The following is a 22,453-nucleotide window of genomic DNA, read 5'->3' as shown; positions in this document are numbered from 1 at the left end:
AGGTGTCACCCATCCTATATTTGTGCATTTTATTTTCCCGCCCTAAGTGCAATATCTTACATTTCTCCGTGTTGAATTTCATTTTGTCATTTTGTTTTGTTAACTTCTCCTTTCCCTTTTTCAAAAGTAAAGCAAGTGTGATAGCTGACCATGGAGAATGCACTGTGAGCCAATGCCATGATAAGCAGTCAGAAATGAACCCAGCAGGAAGGTTCTTGTCTACCTCCTGAATGTGGAGAGACAATATGTGAAGCTACAAGGAGACCACAGAAGACAGTCTAGAAGCAGACACATCTTTACTCGAATCATGACAGTGACCCTTGGGGAATAGGAAAGTGGCTGCCAGCTACACGTGGGTGGCTTCTCCAGGCAAGCATTTTATACAGCATGGGAACAGAGCGGCACTAAGCTCAACTCCATGGACTTTCAAGAGGAAGAAAATCCCAAGCTCTCCACACAGGCATGCTCAAATTAGGTCCCCCCAAACTTGCAAAAAATGGGGGGGGGGGAACCAACGCCAAACCTCTAGATCTCAAATACCATGAGACAAGAGCATCCTCTGGTCAGGGACCCCATTGATGGCAAAGCACAGCAGGGAGCTCTGCTGGGCAAGGAGGTTGCAGGCAGAACAAGCACTTCTCTAGCAGGAGACTTTCAAAAAGCGGCTTCTGCCCCAACTTCCCAAGAAAACACGCCCGCCCCGGTGTCTCTCGATTCAAAACTGGCCGCCACAGAGCATCCAAAGAAACTCTCTTGATCTCTCTCTTTCTTAGGAGAAGAGTGCCTCCTCCCAGGCACAGGCTGCCCACAATGAATCAAATACAGAGACTCCCAGGTTCATTTGCTTGTTTCTGGCATCCTCAACAAAAAGTCCACCTCAGCCATCCAGAAGGAGGGCACCCTCGGTTACATGAAGTCGTCTGAATCGTTGCCATCCTGGGGAAGGAAGCACAGGGAGGGAGAAAAGGCATTTAGATGGCTAGATTAAGGAGGACGGACTGACTGAATTTACAACAGCATACCTAGTATGGGCCCTTGACCACACTTCTGTGGCCTCTGGTCCTCCAACCTACCTCAATTCTTTTTTAAAAAAAATATTTGGGCAAAATTATATATTTGGGCAATTTTAACCTCAAAATCACAAAGGCTTCCTCAATATGTGAAGACATGCCAAAACACCTTACAAACCTACGCTGCCCAAAATACCTGCTTTGCTTCGCATTGTCTCTTAAAATGGTGATAGAAGGAAATGACATGACATCAGTTCCTGTCGCCATTTTGAGAGGGACTGCAGAGGAAAACGGAGGTATTTAGAGTGTGCAGCTCTCAGGGTGGCTGCGGGAGACACTGCCCCCTGGTCCCCACACAGTTGCCTCTGACACCTGCTTCACAAGGTCCAAAGCCTTGACCCCAAGTACTATTTTCTCTCTTTTTCTCCCTCCCTACAACCTCACCATTACAGCTTCCTCAAGGAGGAGAAAGTGAACCCATCCTCCATTCCATCCCTGGCCTCTTTGATATTATACATGGATTTACCTATCACTATGGGAGCCTAAAACTAACGGATATATTTCATGCTACAACAAATCAGTTATCTTCAAAGGAGCCATTTGATTCCTTCATACCCTTCTCCTCTTCCATTTCACACTAATACAGATTTTATTTTTTTTAAAATTTTGGTGGAGCTGGTAGACCAAGAAGTCTCAAAACGGCGCTCAGAAGATGGGGGTCCCTTCTAACTCTCAGAAGCTCTCTTCCAAAAACTGCTTGTCCACCATTCAGCCACAACCACCTCTTCCCATGCCAGCTCCTGTTCCTAAAAGGAAAACCAAATGCTGCTAGCTTTGTACCAGGGCCTTCCTTGCCTAGGATGCCAGCCCTGTATGGCAAGTGCAGCAGAGAAGGCCTGAGCCCCAGTCTTCTTGGGGCCAGTGGACACTGGGGCTGCTGGAGGAGTGGGAGGGAGGCCAACTGGCACCTAAGCCTTCCTCCTGAGTGGGGCAAGGATGCTGTTTCATCCCAATAAAAGCTTTGCCTTCTACACATGGAATCAAGGACTCACAGGTCTCTTGGGAGTTGTGCTCACTGGGCCATCTTAAAGAACTCAACCTCATAAGCTAGCTGTACCCTCCACAAGCTTTCTGTGATAGTTAGGCAGGTTAGCAGGTTCTACATCAGGAGGCAGTGCCTTAAAATTTAAACTCCCAAGGTGTCTAGCAGAGGCGAAATGATCCACTGAGCCCCAGAGCCACTCCACACAAACATCTGGAATGATGAACTGTCTATCCCTAGGCCTACCGGCGTGGCATTGAGGTAGGAGTGTTGGACTCTGGAGACCAAGATTCAAATCTCCATTCAGCCATGGAAACCCATTGGGTGACCTTGGGCAAGTCACACACTCTCAGTGTCAGAGGAAAGCAATGGCAACCCCCTTGTGAACAAATCTTGCCAAGAAAACCTTGTGACAGGGTTGCCATAAGACAGATATGACTTGAAGTCACACAACAACAGGCCTGACCATCTAGCCACCCATCAGGTTCAGAGGGCCTTTTGTCTTCCTTTCACATCTCTTGGCTCACTTGCTAGAGGTATCTAACATTCTCTGCTCTTCTAATGCAATTACACAGTGTACCGCTGTTGCTACTGTTCCCTGCCTTCAGCAAGCTTCATGGTGGACTTCCAGGGAGAGACAACACTTGCTCAGTTCCTGCAGAAATCTGAGTCACAAACCACTAGGCAAGTCACCATCTGTTATGGGACTGATAGCCCCAGGGGACAAAGGATCACCCCCTTCCTCTGCTTCTTACTAAGAGAGGAAATAGCCACTGGTAGCCACAGTCCAGTCCCTTACCTCTCGCCCTCCCATCTTGCAGGATGTTTTTATTCTTTATTTACCACATTTAATGTGGTTCTCAATGTAACTTGCAGAATTGCGACTTGACCAAAAAACATTTTTTCTCAGACCTCGGGTGTCACCTTGGCCAAGAGGCACTGGACAAGTCACAGGAGCGCCCTCATCACAGCAGAAGGCAAAGGTCTCCAGGTTGCCCAATTCTACCTACTGCAGCAGACCAGCCTGAGGGGAGCTGGCCATAGGAAATCAGGGTGCCATGTCACTTAGGATTCTGTTCAGTAAACCCTTTCTGCCCTCAAAGGAGGGCGCTGGATGTCACCCTCACAGCTTATTTGGCAAGAGGCTCCTCTGAGGGGCTCACTGGACCTACCTGATTAGAGGACATGTTCTCTGCCTTCATTAAGGAAGAGTAACTCCTAAAAAAGAAAATGAAAAACACAACATGCTTGAGATAATGAATTTTAACAGATTTTACTTAAAATAAAAAAACATTGCTGCCATTCAAGCAAGATTTAACATGATGGCTAAGCCAGTTCTCATGACAACACAGACATACCAGCTCAAGGCTTGTCTCCCTCATGCCTGGCCTTACAATCGTAAGCAATATTTGTACAACTGTCTCCGGACAAAAGCATCTGAGGAAGTACACTGAAGTCTATGAAAACTCATGCTGCCACCTTCTTTCTTTCAGTTAGTCTCAAAGGTGCCACAAGATCTCTCTACATACTTATTTTATAGACTAACACAGCTATATCTTTCAATTCAACTGTCTCTGGAGGTAAGAATTCTGTAAGCTAGCTTGGAGAATCTGAAACAGACCAGAGGAACCCTAAACCTTCATCCACATGAGTCTTCTATCCATGGCAGAACCTGCCCCCATCCAGAAGGGGCTCTTATTTGAATCACCCACAAAAAACAGCTTCCGTGGTAAGCCAAATGCCACAGATGTGTTCCTACTAATTCATTTAAACAAATCAGTCCTGAGGAACTTCTCTGGCAGCCTTCTCCAACCTGGTGTTTTCTAGGTATCCTAACAAGAACTCCTAAAGGATTATGAGAGCTGCACTCCAAAACATCTGGAGGGGCCTGCTGGGGAAAGGCTATTCTGTGGGTTCAGAAAGTCTGCACTAAACCAAAGTGGCTGGAACACAGGAAACAGGAATAGACCATTATTTCTCATGACAAACTAAGATAGACACAGTGATTTTCTACCCTGTTACTTGCAAGGAGAGAGGAATAAGATGAATCCACTTGGTGTTCCTGAATGACATTCACTGGACAACAGAGAAATTGCTGGCCCAGTGAAAAGCAGTACTTGACACAAAGCCAAATCTGTCTGCCAGGAATGACTTAACAGTTGGAAATCACAAAAATACCCCCAGACACTCTGAAATTTCAGAGGCTGCCCCAAACTCTGTAAGACATGGCTGGGGGGAGTGGAACCTGTCACTGTTAGTCATGGCATAGCCTTTGCCAGAGCCCCGGGCTGTGGATACGGCCAAAAAAGCAGTTGCTCTCCTGTATTAGAAGCAGTGAAATCCCAGTAAGGCAAAAGTGGAAAGGACATTTCTGGCCCTCTGATGGTGCCACCATGGAGCTCCCAAATCCAGCAGTAAGTGCTGGGATCCAAGACAGTAGAATTAATCCACATAGGAGCCTTTTTAAAATTTGTCCCACCACAAAACAACCCTGCCTCTGCAAACAGTCTCCAAAGCAGCATCCCATTGGATGTGAAGGTGTGTTGCTATGAGTGAAAAATCATAGCCTCCTTCTCTCTGCACACTGCTGTCTCTCTCTGGCATTCTATTACTATGTGGGTTCCAATCAAAGTGAAATCCACCTGGACCAGACTGCGTGACTCCCTGAGCCAAATCCATGAGAGGCAGCTCAAGTCCAATGGATTGGCTGCTCCATAATTCTCAAGCAAGAAAATAATAATAATAATAATAATAATTATTATTATTATTATTATTATTATTATTATTTATATTCCACCTTTTCCCAAAGGAATCAAGGGCAGATGAGGCAGGCAAAGAGGCACCAAGAGGACAGGCTGCTTAACCTGGACGCAGTTTAACCAAACAGTCAAGATCCTGAACTTGAGATAATTCCAGGCCTCCCCAAGAGCTCTTTTGGTGCTGAACATGGACAAGTTAGTGCTATAAGATCCACTTTCCTGGTGGTAGATGATGCAGCAGAAGACACACAGCAGAGAACCTTTCCAGCCCTTTCACTGATGGAGTCCAGCGTCCCCTTATAGCCATTGAGAAAACTGGGCTTCCAAACTAATTCTACCTGGACTATCCCTCAGATAGCAGTCCAATTCTTCATTGCTGGCTGGAAGTGGTGCACCTGGAACTGGGATGCACATACATACATGCCCTGCCAAGGCTGATGGAAGTTGGATTCCCAAAGTTTATACAGTGTAAAGCAAACTAAGAAAAATTAAAGTGTACAAGCGTGAGCTATTCCACACCTTTATTAGCTATAAGAACTTGGCAAGTAGCTTAGCAAGAGAGTGGCATTCTTTCCCCAGCGCATTCTCAGCCTTCATCTCTTCGCTCAGCCTCAAACTGCCACGCAAAGGAGTATCAGACAAACTCACTCATACAAACAGACTCATTTGTATCACTGAATAGCTGTTTACATGATGCTAACAGGAACTCCAAGACTGAATCTACACTGCAGAAATAATCCAGTTTGACACCACTTTAACTGCCATGGCTCCATCTTACAGAATCCTGGGATCTGTAGTTTGTCATGGCACCAGAGCTCTCCGATAGAGAAGGTTAAATATCTCAAAAAACTACAAATCCCAGAATTCCACAGCATGGAGCCATGGCGGTTAAAGTAGTGTCAAACTGCATTATTTCTGCAGTGCAGATGCAGCCCAAGAACCATCTGCCTGGTGACAGAGGCCCAGCTCACTACAGGAATCAACAGCATCTGATCTGAAACCAACATCTTTATTTCTTTTCTCTAAGGTTCCATGCCAGAAGGCCTGTTATTCTGACCAGAACAAAAAAGAGAAACAAGCAGACAGGGAGCAGAGGTGACCCTGCACTCTTCTCCAGATGCCAACCACTGGAGCCAGAAATGGGCACACCCCAATCCTGGGAAACTGCCTCGCCTCTGTACGCGATGAAGATGTCAAATTAAAAACACTCTTGCCACTCAGAGAAGCTCTCTGCACAAAATGCTGCTGGCCAGTTATGGATCTCAGATCCTGGCACAGAATAGTTTTTCAAAATGTTGTGACTGAGCTTATTTGGCAAGTTCTGCAGCACAGGAGAGAAAACAAATTGGAGTCTGGAACCTAGGCATGTTGCTCGAGACAACGGCCTGTTTCCCCTGTTTCCCTGCATAAAGGAAATGAACAAACAGAAATGGCGGCTGTTGTTGTTCTTCACCACCTGCTCTAAAAAGATTCCCTGCAGACCACAGGATAGGTTGGTCTGACTTCCTGGGGCTGCCCTATTCCACAGAGCCCCACTGCCTCACTCACCTAAGCTCTTCCATCTCCTTCTTCTTTTTCATCTCCTCCTTCTCTTTCCTCTTCATTTCTTGGATCTGGGCCTTCTTCTCATTCCTCTCCTCCCGGTCACGGGATTCCTTCTCGGCCGACAGGTCTGGGAATCGCTCCACTTTGGTCTTCTCCAGCCTGTTCAAGATCTCGTTCACCCTCTTCTCCACCGTCAAGGTCTTCACCTGGAGGAAGGAAAGATCTGTGATCCTTAAGGTCATCAAGGTAGCTGAAGAAAGAGAAACACAACTACCCTGCAACAAGATAACAGACCAGCAAGAGTGCCCATGTCCCCCACCCCCAAACAGCCATGTCTCTGAAAAGGTGACATGCTTCAATGAAGGTACCAACAAAGCAGAAGGAGAGTTGTCTTAAAGAGGCACAAGACTGCAAGGTCCTGGGCTACATCTTTCAAGGAGGACACTTATCTTTATTTATTTATTTGTTTGTTTGTTTGTTTGTTTAGGTATTTATATCCCTCCCTTCAGCCCTAATGGCTCTCAGGGCGGCTTACATTTATTATTTTTAACCAGACAGTTCCCTGCCCTCAGGCTTACAATCTAAAAGACATGAAACAAAAGGAGAAGGGAATGGTCCAGCATTCTTCTCTCCCTCTGAGGCCTGGACCAAGGCAGATGGATTGGAGGGAGGGCTCTTCCTTCTTCCAGACAGGCCTGTTGGACCTAGCCTGCCCCTCTCTCCCCTTCAAGATGGTGGCTATTATCTTGGTCTGGACCAAGTCAGAGCAGGGCTTTGACAAAGGCCAAGGGAGCTAACATCAACTTAAAGAGTCATCAGGCAAGAAAGCCAAATTCTGCCCTCTCCTATTTTTCACCTGCTGCCTCCCCCTCAGCATACAGTATGACCCTTGTATCTGGTATTAGTCCCACAGTTCCACTTTTTTGTTGTTGTCTGCCTTCAAGTTCTTTCCAACTTATGATGGCCCTAAGGCAAACCTACCATCAGGTTTTCTTGGCAAAATTTGCTCAGAGGAGGTTTGCCACTGCCTTCCCCTGAGGCTGAGAGCATGTGACTTGCCCAAGGTTACCCAATGGGCTTCCATGGCCAACCAAGAATTTGAACCCTGGTCTTCAGAGCCGTAGTCTAACATTCAAAGCATTACACCACACTGGCTCTCATGTTGGCCCTAGGGTTGTGCTGGGGAACCTAGAAATGCCTATAGAGGTTTTCTCTTTAGGAATCTCCAGGTCTTCCAGCAAAACCGTATGGTCAACTTCCTCCAAAAGTCATTCATTTCAATAGGATTCACTGTTATCTATGCGCCAAAGAGACCTGTGTTCCCCTTTCAGAACTCTGCTGTGTAACATACTTGCACTTTTAACTTCTAATTTTTATGAACTGAGGTTCTTTACAAGAAAAGAGAAAAGCAGCCATAGAGAACACTGCCCTTCCATCAGACCAAAATATTAAGGCCAGGGCGCCCTGCCTTCATTAGAATGAAAACACTTTTGAAAAACAAACAAGCGAGCCTTGGGGCCAAGCGGCTGCCAGGATCTGATTCAGAGCCCTCTGATGTCATTGAAGGAGTTGTTTTTTCCATGCTCCAGAGATATGGCATCATTCGCCCGAGGCAATGCAGGAAATCGGTGGAATGGCCAAACCACATTCCTCAGGAGGCTGGGGTGGGAGGGCTACCTCTCCTCTTGGAAATTTTGCCTCTTGCTTGGCCTCAATGCTAACTTCATCCTAAGAACTCCAGATATCAGGGGTCCTGGTGGCAAAGCTGCCCATACTTAACAGAGGAGAAAAACAAAGAGGCACAAATAGGGACAAGCCTACTTATCCTGATGCAAAAAAGGTTCCTCAGAAATCTTCAGGAGAGAGGAGGAAAGGGCCTCCTCACTCTCAGTTCAAGCTCAGGGCCAACCATTTTGCAGGCCGGAGAGAAAGCCAGCTTGGTGTAGTGGTTTGAGAGTAGGGCTTGGACTCTGGAGATTGGGGTTCAATTTCCCGCAGGGCCATGGAAACCCATTGGGTGACCTCGGGTGAGTCACATCCTCTCAGCCCCAGAAAACCATATGATACGTTCACCTTAGGGTCATCCTAAGTCAGAAACGACTTGAAGGCACACAACAACAACAGGTGACTGCTGCAGTTCTGTGGGATTGCTTCTGGCTGCCAGCTCTTCCCAAACTCTTTTAAATTCCATTTATTATTGCCCTCCTCCTACCCCACAAATATGAACCCACACACACTCAAAGCGGAGTATGTTTTAAGTATCAGGAATGCAAAAAACAAAAATACCCTGCAAAAATCAATCAACCTTTGGCCACATGGAATCCAGAAACCATGGGATTTATATCATGCCTTATATCTAGTCAACCTAGTCTTTCCAAGCCCCATTTGGTCATGTCTGTTTTTTCAGTGGAGTAACCAGAAGCTGAGCCAGGACTCTTGTAGTGGTGAGCTATGGTTTTCCTTCCTATCAAGTTGATGTCCCTGAATATGCCATCCACTAAGCCTTGGCATGATGGGTCTCCCCAGGAATCCTGCTCAGCCCTCTGGGAAGGATGGCATGCAGTGGTCTTACTGGCCAACCAGAACTCATTATTGACTGGGGAACTCAGCAGCTGGCTCCCTACAATGCATACATGCGCATACCCTACACCTTATGGGGCACATCCTTCCTTTCCTCTATAGGAAAGCTATTCAGCTCCCAACAAAACGTCTCCACACCCGAACCCCAGCCCATAGGCCACTGGATCAGAAACAAGGCAGGCAAGAATTAATTAATTGGTTCTGTGGCATTGTCTGTTAATCTGAATGTTATGGCTGTGTACCTTGAAGTCATTTCTGAGTTATGACAACCCTAAAGTACTACACCTTCCTCCACCTTCCACTGCATTGCACTGGCTGCGGGGGGAATGGGAAGCCTGGAAAATGCATTCAGGAGCCCCCTCCTCTTCCTGTATCGCAAGACACAAACAAAGCCCCCAGAGAGAACCGTGCGGAAGAGGAAGACACTTACGTCCTTTTGCCGATGAAACCCAATCTGTCCCACATCCATGTCTCCCGTTTTCTTCAGGTTGCTCCATGGGGTGTATACGACATTGACATTGCTCATTTTGCAACCTATGGGGGAAGAGAACATAATCAAAGTCTGGCTTTTATTTCCACCCCATACTCAAATCCAGCCATCTCACCTAACAACTTAGCATCTTAAATATTTGAAGACATGTCATATTGAGGATGGAGTCAGTTTCTTTGCTGCTGCTTCAAAGACTAAAACACGGAACAACGGATACACATTACAAGAAAAGAGATTCCACCTGAACATTAGGAAGGACTTCCTGACAGTAAGAACTGTTTGACAGTGGAAGACTGTTACTTGGAGGTTTTTAAACAGAGGCTTGATGGCCATCTGTTACAGAAGTACTTTGATTGTGTACATTTGCATGGCAGGGGGTTGTACTGGAAGGCCCCTGGGGATTTCTTCTAACTCTGGGATTCCATGATCTGAGTATTATGGTCAGAATTCTTCCAGTGGTTAACAATACAACATCTTCAGTTATTCCCTCTGAGACTCTGCTGCAGAAATGTTTTGCCAGAGAAACGGAGATCAATCAGGCATGAGAGAGCTGGAAAGGGAGGAGGGCTCAGGCAGTTCCTGCCAGGTCAGCCTTTGCATGGCAAGAGGAGGAAGGGGCTACATGCCATTCTGCTGTGGCAAATATGAGGTTCAGAGCAGACTTAATGGACTCCAGCTGCCCCCAGGAGGGCACCAATACCAAAAGGCAGCCAGTCTTCCACCTCTCACCTCCCTGGCTCAGTCAGCGACAGGAAAGCATGGCCAGAAATTCTGGCACGTTTCAGAGGTTCTCAGGATAAAAACCTCAAAAGGCTGTATCAGTCGCTGAACAAAACAGATGCTTCCCCCTCCTCAAAACACCCAAGGTCTGGAATACCTTCCCAAATGCAGTGGCTGCAGTCCAGCAGCTACAGTCACGCAAAGGAAGTCTGACACACTCCAGGGCCTTCCCATTTTTCTTCCTGCTGTGAAATACAGAGTATGCTTGTCCAGAGGAGGGTGGGGAAGGGAAGGCACCTTGGATGGATCACAGGCTACACCTCCTCCTGCACAGAAGATTGGGGTTGGATTGGGTGGCCCCTGGGGTCTCTTCCAACTCCATGATTCTTCTTGGGACAACAAAGAGAATACCCTGGGACCCCACATGCTTTCCAAACAAAATACATTCCTGCTCACTATTCCTCTAAAGAGGTCATGGTTGCTCCTTGAGATTTCTGAAAACAGCTGTTCATCTTCTTTTGGGGGGCAGAAAAATAACAAAGAAAGTCCAGTCTAGGGATTCTGTAGCTGTCAGGGCTATAAGAATATCTTTGGGGCCACCTGCCCTAAAGCTTTTGGTGCCTTCCTAGCAAAAGGTGCAAAGGTGGAAGGAAATGGGTGATGGGTCAATATCACAATCTCTCAGATGGAAGCTGGCTAAGTGGGAAGCCAGGAATGTAAGAGAGGTGGACCTGGAAGACAGAGCTGAGGGAGGGAGGGAGGGAGGGAGGGACATTGGTTGATTTGGGGACACTCACCCTGATGTCAATGAAACATGAAAACACATCTTCCTAGTAGCAAGCTGGGCAAAAATCTGTGAGCCCCTGTGGATGCAGCCAGTCAGCTGCCTGCAAGAGGACGACAATAACCCTAGAAGCTCCAGAGGGCCCAAAAATCCTGGAGTCCAAACCTCTTCTGCCATGCAGAAATCCACAATCAGTGCACCTTGTGACAGACGGTCACCTAGTCTGTTTAAAAACCTCCAAAGAAGGGGACTCCAACACCCTCCAAGGTAGCAGTGTCTTCCACTGCTGAATAGTTGTTACCCTCAGGAAGTTCTTCCTAATGTTTAGGTGGAATCTCATTCCTGTAGCTTGAATCCACTGTTCCTTCTAATACTCAGAGGGTCCACTTTGACTGAGAATGCAGGCTGCAACTCCAGAAATTTCTGGCAATAGCCCCTGAAGAGGACAATTGGTGATAAGGCCAAAACATGTTGGGCTTTTTAAGAAACAGAGGTTTTTGGACCATCACACAGTACATGGGACTTTGTCTCCTTCCATTCTTCTAATGCTATACTGCTTTCCAGGTTTTTGTTCTGCTCCATCTACGGTATGGAATAAGATGCTCCTCAAAGGGCTTAGTGGTTTCCAGATCTATGGTAGAATCCTAGAGTTGGCAGAGACTCCAAGGGCCCTGATCCAGCCCAACCCCTTTCAGCCATGCAGGAGCCCTGATGACACAGTAGTTAAAGCCTGTACTGCAGCCACTCACTCACAAACTGCAAGGCTGTGAGTTCAATACCAGCCTAGGGCTCAAGCTCGACTCAGGCTTGCATCCTCCCATCGGTTGCTAAAATGAGTCCCCATCTTGTTGGGGGCAATTAGCTTACACATTGTAAACTGCTTAGGGAGTGCTTAAGTGCACTGATAAGTAGCATAGAAATGTATTTGCTACTGCTATTCAGGAAGACACCATCAAAGCACCCCCAACAAATGGCCATCCAGCCTCTGCTTATAAACCTCCAAACAAGGAGACTCCGCCACACTCAGAGGGAGCATGAATTGCCAGGCAGAAAGAAAAGGAAAAAGTACTGCAAGCCAATATGGAACTGAAGTGTGATTAAAATCCAGTGGCATTTCAAGAAAGATACACACAAGAAAAGATTTTCACATCTGTATGGAGAATAAGGCTATCCATGGCTGTTATGTCCACATATTACCTCCAGTGGTGGGTTGCCTCTGGCTTTGGCTCAGTCACAATGAAAGCTGTCAGTCTCCAAATTTCTAACATTGCAGAGAGTGAGATGATGAAAACAGTTGTCACCTGGAACTCTAATAGAAGCATACAATCCTACCACTGGAAGAGATTCCAAGGCCATGCAGCCCAACCCACTTCTGCCATGCAGGAAGACACAATCCAAGCCCTCCCTGTGACAGATGGCCTGCCAGACTCTGCTTAAAAACCTCCAAAGGAGACGACTCCAATACCCTCTGAGGCAGTGTATTCCACTGTCAAACAGCTCTTACCATCAGGAAGAGCTGAGGTGAGGAAGAGCCAACGTCCCACCATCTGAGGTGCTAGCAAAGCACGGCAACTGCCTGGCTGTAATTTTACCCCATTGATCTTTCCTCCCCTAAATTTATTTATATCTAGAGAAGAGCGATCAAGGTGATCAGAGGTCTGGAAATGTAGGTTTATGAGAAACAACTTAGGGAGATAGGGATGTTTAGGTTGGAGAAGAGACAACTGAGAGATGACATAGTAGCCATCTTTCAATATCTGAAATGATGCCATGCAGAAGATAGAACCAATTTGTTTTCTGCTGATCCAGAAAGCAGGACATGGGTTCAAATTACAAGAAAGGAGACTCCACCTAAACATTAGGAAGAACTTCTTGACAGTAAGAGCTGTTTGACAATGGAGCACGGGCTGCCTTGCAGGGAGGGTGTACTCTATATTTGGAGGCTTTTAAACAGAGATGTTAGGGCATCTCTCAGGAGTGCTTTAGCTGTGTCTTCCTGAATGGCAGAATGGAACCGCACTTGCTGGCCCTTGTGGTTCCTTCCAACTCTAAGATACCATGATTTTATATTCCATCTTCCTTACAGAACCAGATTCAAAGATGCTCAAGATTTGTTTTTAAAAATCCTATAGAAATAAAAATAGAAATGGACAATCATCACTAAAATGTAACAAAGGACAAGATTGTCACTAAAATGTAATGAAGCTATTGGTAACATTAAAATACTCTTGTGTTTTCCTCCTGCTTTTCTGTGGCAGTTCTTGAGATCTTTCATTATCACTTGCCAATTCCTTCCCAGGCCTTTTTGACCTACCACACTCCAAGGAATCCATTCATGCAAGGACACAAAGTGAAGGCAGTCTTACCTTGAATACTGTTGGCCTTCACAAGTTGCGCGCAGTCAATCAAAACCTCTTTTGGAATATCATCTATCGTCTGTCCCTGAAAGGACACAAAGAGAACATGAGCAGAAAAGACCAGGTTGAAATAAAGGCTGCTTCACACAGCCAAGAGCCCTTGTACTAAACCTGCTACATGCAGCCGGCATGTTAGTCTCTTGCAAAACAGACCCAGAGTTTTGTAGCTAATACACTTGGTAGGGCAGAACTCAGGGACCAGAATCCATTTCATCAGGTGCAGCTGACAAATTGATTCTAGTCCACAAGAGCTTCTGTCTTAAAAAATGTGTTCAGCTTTCAGGTGTTGTGAAACTAGGTTGTTTGTATACTGATCAATCCTACCACAGCAATTCTTTTCAAGATATTTCACATGTACACTGCCTTTCAAGAGGTTCAATGTTCCTTTCAGCACCCACAGTCCTGCCACCATTCCAAATGACATGGACTGAAAGCATGTGAAATGGACTTTGTAGCCCAGATGGAAATGATGTGAACCTGAGACTCAGCTCACAATCCCTCCATTTTCAACAAATAGTACCTACATGGGTTGTTGTCTAAATGAAGAGACTTAAGAAACCCCTAAAGAAAACAGAGGTATGGCTCACTGCTTAATAACGGATTTGCACAATTGTGTTCTATAATTTGCTTCAACACAACACAGGTGGAGGAGGATGTCTTCACATTTCTTCTTCTGATATGATCACAAAGGGCCTCATTCTCAATCTTCATTATAGCAAAGATCTGAACTCTGCTTTTATTTTTAAGTTGCTCGTGTACTGAATTTGCCAAGAATTCAAAGACATATCCAGGTTTGTTTGGAAAATCAGTATGTAAATGGATCTTGCAGCGCTTTTAAGACTAACTGAGACAGAAGTTGGTAGCATGAGCTTTCGTAGACTTTAGTCCATTTCCTCAGATGAAAGGGATGGAGTGGAAAGCCCAGGGACAGACCTATATAGCAGTCTTGGTGTGAGAATGTCCATAGGACTGCAAAATTTTGTGGATGTGGAGATGAGGTGACATTTTTACAAGGCAAGCATGTTGCCTAAAATCATGGTTAGAAGATAACCATATAAATGAGTATCGGGATGTAGTGCAGGAGCCAAAATGAAGACACAATAAACTGGCCAAGAGAGCTCAAGAGAGAGTTCCTGCAATATATATACAGCCTGCTGATTCTCTCTGGAGTCTCCAGCCTCCGCATCCTGCTATCGTTTGCTGTGGCGGCTTCACCTCAGCAAGCACACTTTTTGGAGGACACCCCACATGGGAGATCAGCAGAGCCCAAAAACAGCACATGACCATTGCAGCCCCCCAAATGAGAACCCCAAAACCACACACAAGTAAGTGAAGAAAGTTATCATGAAATATACACATCACTGACATAAAAGGCAGAACTAGGGAGGGCTTTACCTTGTGTAACCGGAGATACACATGTGCAGAGGAGAGCTTGTCCACATGAAACCTGTAGAACAAAATACAGATTTGACTAGCGCAATGATTTCAGTCCAAAAGAATTTTTTTCCATATGTCCCGGCAGGCATCTGGGCACCAATCTTTTAATGCATGCATTCTTGGTACTGGGGAATGGGATTTCTGTGGCTTCTTAAGCTCACATTTCCAAGCAAGTGCTCACAGTACTGGAAGAAGAAGAAATTGGACGGCTGGAGGAAACAGCTGCTAAAACAGAAAAATAAATTCTTGAAGAAGAGCACAAACATAAAGCTGAATACTCCCTCTGGCGGTCCTGATGATGCAAAGAGCCCAAGACGAGCAGATTCTGGATCTCCAGTGGCCCAAAAATGCCCTTCCCCCAAACCCTCACTTCTGGTCACCTCCAGGCCACAGTCAGCTTCTAGGGCGGCAAGCAGGCAAAATGCAGATACTATCCCTGACCTGGAATCTTTTGGGGCTCTTTCCACATTTGGGGAAAAACAAAGCTACCACTCTCTGGGCCAAGGTGAAAGTGCATTTGTTTGTTAGGATTCGTATGAGTCCCTCAGTTCAGTTTCTTGAGCCGTTATGAATCCAGCTGGACTTGGAATAGAGATAAAATATAAGGATGGATAACCCAACAATATATATGATTTGGCTAAAACAAAGAAAAACACCCAAGACTATGTCTGGAACTGAAAAAGTGTTCTTGTAGCAGCTTTGAGACTAACTGAAAGAAAGAAATTGGCAGGATGAACTCTCCTAGACTTCAGTCCACTTCCTCAGAAACATCAGAGGAAACAGACTGAAGTCTAGCAAAGCTCATGCTGTCAATTTTTTTCTTTCGGCTAGTCTCAAAGCTGCTACAAGATCTCACTACGTACTGGTTCTACAGATTGACATGGCTATATCTTTGAATTCTACCACTATGAAAAAGTGTTGTTATACTCATTTTACCACAAATAGATGTAGATTCATTTTTTAAAAAAGTAACAAGGGTCAAATGATAGCCAGAAATTGAAGTGCTGTCCCATTAAAGGCAGAGGGAATCTATTTCCTGCTGTTCAAAAGAACAGGACCCAAATGTGATGACTGAAATCACAAGAAAGATTATTCCACTTAAACCTTAACAAGGGAAGTTTCTCATATTCCACTGCTGAACAACTCTTCTTGTCAAAAGGAAATCTTTCTAACATTTAGTTGGAAACATCTCTGTTCTAATTTCTTAGAATCACAGAACCTGAAGAGACCCCAAGGGCCACATATTTTAAGCGGTGGCGGGGCGGGGGGTGATATCGTAATTTTAGGTATTATATGGTATGTGGACGTTTTATTGCTCTGATTGTTTTGGTACAGAAATAAAAGTTTGATTATTTATTTATTCTCCAAGCCAAGCCCTTTCTGCCATGCTGGAAGACACCATCCAAGCACTCCCTGGGACAGATGGCCATCCAGACTCTGTTTAAAACCATCCAAAGGAGGAGACTCCACCACCCTCCAAGGCGGCAATGTCTTCCACTGCCAAACAGCCCTTACTGCCAGGAAGTTCCTCCTAATGTTGAGGTGGAATCTCCTTTCCTGTAGTCTGAACCCATTGCTCTGGGTCCTATTCTCTGGAGCAGGAGAAAACATGCTTGTTCCCTCTTCAATATGACCTCCCTTCAAATATTTAAACCGGGCTATCATGTCACCCCTTAACCTACTCTTCTCCAGGCTAAATTTACTGGTAAATGATTGGGTCCTTTTCTCTAAAAGATGGTGGACTTCACTTAAAATACAGATTGGACACCATTTGTCAGCGATGCATTAGCTGTGGACTTCCTGCACTGATGGTCAATTAGATGAGATGAGCCTTTGTCATCTCTTCCGACTATCCTATGAATAAATGGCCTTCCTGAGACAGAAAATTAGAAAAGCAAGATTCTGGCTCCCAAACAGCCCACAGGTAGGTTTGATTTTACTAAGCTCATAGCGCAGGGCCTTCTTCTCCATCCACCCTTTTTTTCTGCCCCTGCTATTCTTTCTTTTTAAAAAACCTCACTCTCAGTGTTGGGCTGTACATTCCAGGGAAAGCTTTACCATGTGGCTTTACTGAACAGGTACACCAGGCATCCACACGAGAGAAATAACCCGCTTTAACTGCCCTGGCTCAAGGCTATGGAATTCTGGGAGTTGGAGTATGTTGTGGAGCCCAGAGAGGAGCTCTGCTCTGCTCTGGGCCCACAACAAACACCAACTCCCAGAATCCCAGAGCCTTGAGCCAGGGCAGTTAAAGCGGTGCCAAACCGGGTTATTTCTCCAGTATGGATGCAGTCCAGCTCTTGGGTTGCATCTACACTGTAGAAATAATCCAGTTTGGCACCACTTTAGTTGCAATGACTCCATCCTACAGAATCCTGGAATCTGTAGTTTTGTGAGGCACTAGTATTCTTTGGCAGAGAAGGTTAAAGACATTGTAAAACTACTATTATCTGGACCCATTTCAAACCGTCTTCCGGGCGGGCTATGGGGTTGAGACTGCCATAGTCGCCTTAGTCGATGATCTCCATCTGGGCATGGACAGGGGTAGCGTGTCCCTGTTAGTGCTCTTGGACATCTCTGCGGCCTTCTATACCATCGACCATGGTATTCTTCTGGATCGCCTGGGGGAGTTGGGTATCAGGGGCACTGCTCTGCAGTGGTTCCGTTCCTACCTCTCAGGCAGATTCCAGATGGTGGAGCTGGGGGACTGTCGCTCTGATAAGAGGGCCCTCACATCAGGGGTCCCTCAAGGAGCGATTCTGTCCCCTATGCTATTCAACATTTACATGAAGCCGCTGGGAGAGATCATCCAGAGACACGGGGCGCGGTGTTATCAATACGCTGATGACACTCAAATAATCTTCTCTGTGTCTCCGACTGATGCAGTGACTAGGGATGGCATCTCTCCGCTCAGTGCCTGTCTGGAGTCGGTAATGGGCTGGATGAGGGAAAATAGACTCAGCCTGAATCTAGAGAAAACGGAAGTACTGGTGATAGGCTCCCCTGGTCCCAGGAAGGAAATCTGTCCACCTGTCCTAAACGGGGTCACGCTCCCCGTGAAGGACACAGTTCGCAGTCTAGGGGTGCTTCTGGACTCGTCGCTTCACTTGACTTCTCAGGTGGATGCGACAGTCAGAGGTGCCTGCTATCAGCTTCGGCTGATACGCCAGCTGCGACCTTACCTGGACCGGGGGGACCTTGAAACAGTGGTACACGCACTGGTAACCTCTCGACTTGATTTCTGTAATGCGCTCTACATGGGGCAACCCTGGTACCAAACCCGGAAGCTACAGTTGGTTCAGAATATGGCAGCAAGGCTGGTCACTGGTAGCTCCAGGGCCAGCCACATAACACCTATTTTGGAAGATCTGCATTGGCTGCCTATTTGCTTCCGGGCACAATACAAGGTGTTGGTCGCTACCTATAAGCCCTAAATGGCTTGGGCCCAGAGTACTTGGAGGACCGCCTTTCCCCATATAATCCGCCCCGCATTCTCAGGTCAGGTGGGAAAAAACTCTTGAGAGTTCCTAAGATGAGATATGTTGCGACTGCGCAAAGGGCTTTCTCTGCTGTTGCCCCACAGTCTTGGAACTCTCTCCCTGATGAGCTCCGCTCAGCCCCCTCCCTTGAGTCTTTCAAGAAAAACCTTAAGACTCACCTATTTCGCCAAGCCTTCCCCCACATGTCCTGACTGCCATTCTCTCCTGTATACTGTGTGTAGACTGTGTGATTGTATTTTGGATTGTTTATTGATTTTAATTGCTTTTAATTACTAGGAATGAATGATGGATTTTAATGATGTTTTGTATTGGGGATTTATGTGATGTATCTTGTATTTTATCATATGTTGTAAAATAAAGTTTCATTCATTCATTCATTCATTCATACTAATCCCAGAACTCCATAGGATTGAGCAGCAGAACTTAAAAGTGGCATCGAACTGCAGTATTTCTGCAATGTAGGTGCACCCCAAGAGTGCTCTCATTCTCTAGTGTGAAATAAACTATTCTTGAAGTGTTCAGCTTCCTTCTGTACCTGCATTACAGTGTTATACTACTTTGACTAACTTGGCTCCATCCTGTGGAATCCTGGAGTTTGTACTTTGGTGAATTCTCAGCCAAAGCTTTCACATCTCCACAAACTACAAATTCCAGAATTCCACAGGATGGAGCTACAGAACATAAAGTGGTGTCAGACTGCATTCTTTCTACAGTGTTAATGCACCCTTGTTAAGGAGCAGGGACTAATTTCACACAGAGGGGCACCAGTGCACACAGACAAGGTCTCTTCTGTACTTACCAAATATCTTCTGCCCAGCCATATTTTATGAGGTCTTCATCTGCAAGCAAAAGCAAAACAGACAATGAGCTGGAGGAATGCTCAGTCTTCTTTGAGCCTCAGGTCATACCTGGACTTTTCAGGTAAGACTTATAGCATGAACCTCAACCATGTAGTAGACCATAGCCCAACCAGGTTAAAAAAAAACCTCCAAAAATAAATGAACACAGTGGCAAACTTATAAGGCAGCCAAACGTTTCATTAGAATAAACATAAGTCTCAATGCTAGGCTCAAGTCTTCTGAGACGAGTATTCATTTATATTCAGGCTGCAATCCTTTATGTGCTCACATCAGATAAGCACCACTCAACTTAATAAGGTTAACTCATGAAGACAAGATTCTACTGATTATGCCTCTTTGCTGTCGATTTAACATCGATTTAACACAGAGATTCCAAGTAAGATACCTGAGAATTTAGAAGTGGCAGTTTATTTCCACACTCTCTGGAAATAATGAAGAGCTCAGATGATCCACAACACAAACTGACACAGAATCAAGGAGCTCTGATTTGCATCTAAAGAAAAATGGATCCTAAGATGACTGAAGCCTTCCAAAATAAGGTGGCAGTCCATCTGCCAGTCCAAATTCCATCAGCCACAGTTGCTGAGTTCTTACAGGAGACACAAGATCACACTGGAAAGAAAAAGCTGTGTGTGGACACATTAGGCTGAGTCCACCTTGCTAGGCACACTCACAGTGTTGCTTACTTACTTTCATATTTGTCCTTTCCCATATAAATTGTATAAGGAGCAGGGACCACTGTGAAGAAAGAAAAGGAAGACAAAATGAAGCCAGAGTTTCAGAGCAAACTGTGAGCAGAAACACCATGTTCTTAGAAATAAAACAAAAGAAAGCACCACTCCCTGGCACTCTTTTTTTTCGGGGGGGGGGGGGGGGACAGCTTCAAGTTCTCCTGTTCAGAGAAGCATTAGAAGGCATTGCATAATTCTCACTTGCTTTTTGTTGTTCTTTTGTTGTCTGTTTTATTGAATCATTTCCTGTATTGCTATGTATTTTATATGTATTATCCTACTAGAGAGGCCTCTTCCCACCACCTTTCCCTTCTCCTTTTGTGTCGTGTCTTTTTAGATTGTAAGCCTGAGGGCAGGGAACCATCCATTTAAAAAGATTGTATGTACAGCGCTGTGTAAATTTAGAGCGCTTTATAAATAAAGGTTATGAATAATAATAATAATAATAAGTTTTCTCTCGCTGTGGCTGCATCCACACTGCACAAATAATCCAGCCTGACACCACTTGAACTGCCATGGCTTAATGCTATGGAATTCTGGGAAGTGGAGTTTGTTGTGGCACCTGAGCTGCTGCGTTCTTTTGCCCCTTCCCTGCTGCCATTCCCTTCTCCTTTTGGGTCAGGTTTTTAAAAGATCTTAAGCCTGAGGGCAGAGAACTCTCTGTAAACTGTCTCAGAGGCCTGTTACAGACTGCCAAAATAAAGCTGCTTTGGGTCTCTTTGGAGGTATGCTGTTTAAATGATGCATGCATCCTAAGAATCCGGAAGCTGCACCAAAGCTGCACTCCAGTGCTTAGGAATGGAGTGTGGCTTTGGCACAACCTCCGGACTCTTAGGACCCATGCATCATTTAAATAGCATACCTTCAAAGAGACCCGAAGCAGCTTTATTTTGGCAGTCTGTAACAGGCCAGAGTGTTCTGTGGGTTTTGGGGGCCATGTTCTGAAAGAACGTATCCCTGGCTTTTCGGCTGCATCTATAGCTGGCATCTTCAGAGGTTAGTTGCAGGGAAGTGTCTGGCCCTCCTGATCCGCTGAGTTTTTATCCACAGATTCAAGCATCCACGGCTTGAAGAGATTTTTAAAAAGAATAAATTCCAAACAGCAAACATGGATTTCCCACTTTATAAAAGGGACACCATTTTGCTCTGCCATTATATTTAATGGGACTTGAGCATCCACAGGTTTTGTTAACCTCAGGGGATCCTGGAACAAACCCCAGCAGATAACAAGGACCCACTGTATATACCTGTGGTTCTTTTGAATCCCAGGGTACTTGGGTGGCAATCGAATCTAAATAAAGGTGATGATTGATTGATTGATGTCACTGTTGCCACTTTGGGATTAATTCCAAAGAGACTGAACAAATATTTGAAATGAAATAACTCTAGGAGCAAAGCTCTAGTGCCGCAACAAACTACACTTCCCAGAAACCCACAGCACTGAGCCATGACAGTTCAGGTAGCACTGAACCGGGTTATTTCTGCAGTGCAGATGCAGCCTCTGTAGTTTTGAATGTATGCATCTGGGACCTCCACCAGCATCCCTGAGTCTTTCAGATCTTGTAACAATCTCATTGAAACGGACCCACCAGTAACTTGGGCCCAGGCCATGTAGGGCTTGATAGCTAATAACCGACACCTTGTATTGCGCCCGGAAGCTAATAGGCAGCCAATGTAGAGATGTGCTCTGATCTCGGTGTCTTGGTGATCAGTCTGGCTTCAGCATTCTGAATCAGTTGGAGCTTCCGAACTTGGTACAAAGGCAGCCCCATGTAGAGCGCATTACAGAAATCTAGTCGAGAGGTTACCAGCGCATGTACTCCTGTTCCAAGGTCCCCCTGAGCCAGGCAGGGAGGCCGAAGCTGACACCATGCGCTCCTGGCCCTCGCCTCCACCTGAGATGCCAACCTGAAGGCTGTGTTTCAGAGAAAGCAACTCCATTTCAGAGGGGGAAGAGGCAAAAAAGCCCCACAAAACATCTCTGGGGATCCGTGGCCTAAGAAAACCTGCTGAAAACGAAGGGGGGAAATGAAACCCTAAGAATTGATTTGGGGAGCTAAGCAGGGCTGGCCCTGGACAGTCTTTGGATGGGAGACCGCTCACAATTCCAAGCGCTATTTGGCTCCATTTCAGAAAAGGAGGAGGAGGAGGAAGACGAAGAAGCTGGCAAAAAGAAACCCCTGACCCAAGAAAACCCAGTGAAGCCGAAACGGATCTTGGGCGCTAAGCAGGGCTGGCCCTGGACAGTCTTTGGATGGGAGACCGACACCCAGCCCCTCCCCCTCACCGCTGGAGGTGAAGTAGAACACCATGGCAACGGTCCGCCCCCCGCGGGCCTCCTTCGCGTCCGCCTTAGCGACCCCGCCGCAGGCTCTCGCCAAAAGACAGCCACTTCCGGTGCAAGCGGAAGTGACGCTTGCAGAAGCGCCTTCCATAGAGATGGGGAAGGAAAGGACGGGGTAAACGGGCAAAAGGGGCATGCACTTCCGCTGACGTCACATCCTTTTCCGGGCAACGAGAGGAAGTCTCTATGACCGTGATTCCCAAACGTTGGCCCTCCAGGGTTTGCTTGTTTGGA

General features: G+C 46.0%; 1 protein-coding gene across 1 annotated transcript; it reads right to left on the bottom strand.

Annotated features, from left to right (window-relative positions):
• Window positions 1-279: 279 nt before the first annotated feature.
• On the bottom strand, window positions 280-22,269 carry LOC149310309 (coiled-coil domain-containing protein 25-like). Its single transcript, XM_089528256.1, has 9 exons — window positions 22,163-22,269; window positions 19,835-19,882; window positions 19,084-19,123; window positions 14,743-14,794; window positions 13,297-13,372; window positions 9,367-9,470; window positions 6,360-6,562; window positions 3,225-3,270; window positions 280-936 (listed from the first exon to the last, which is right to left on the bottom strand). Exons 1-9 carry the CDS (start codon window positions 22,185-22,187, stop codon window positions 907-909), a joined length of 624 nt encoding a protein of 207 aa, XP_089384382.1. The 5' UTR covers window positions 22,188-22,269; the 3' UTR covers window positions 280-906.
• Window positions 22,270-22,453: the final 184 nt, after the last annotated feature.

Source organism: Sceloporus occidentalis, unplaced genomic scaffold, assembly GCF_023333645.1.
Source record: "Sceloporus occidentalis isolate IW3139 unplaced genomic scaffold, rSceOcc1.0.p SCAF_6, whole genome shotgun sequence".
NCBI lineage: Eukaryota > Metazoa > Chordata > Lepidosauria > Squamata > Phrynosomatidae > Sceloporus > Sceloporus occidentalis.
Note: the sequence above shows the minus strand (reverse complement) of the source record. Positions and strands in the feature narration are given on the sequence as shown.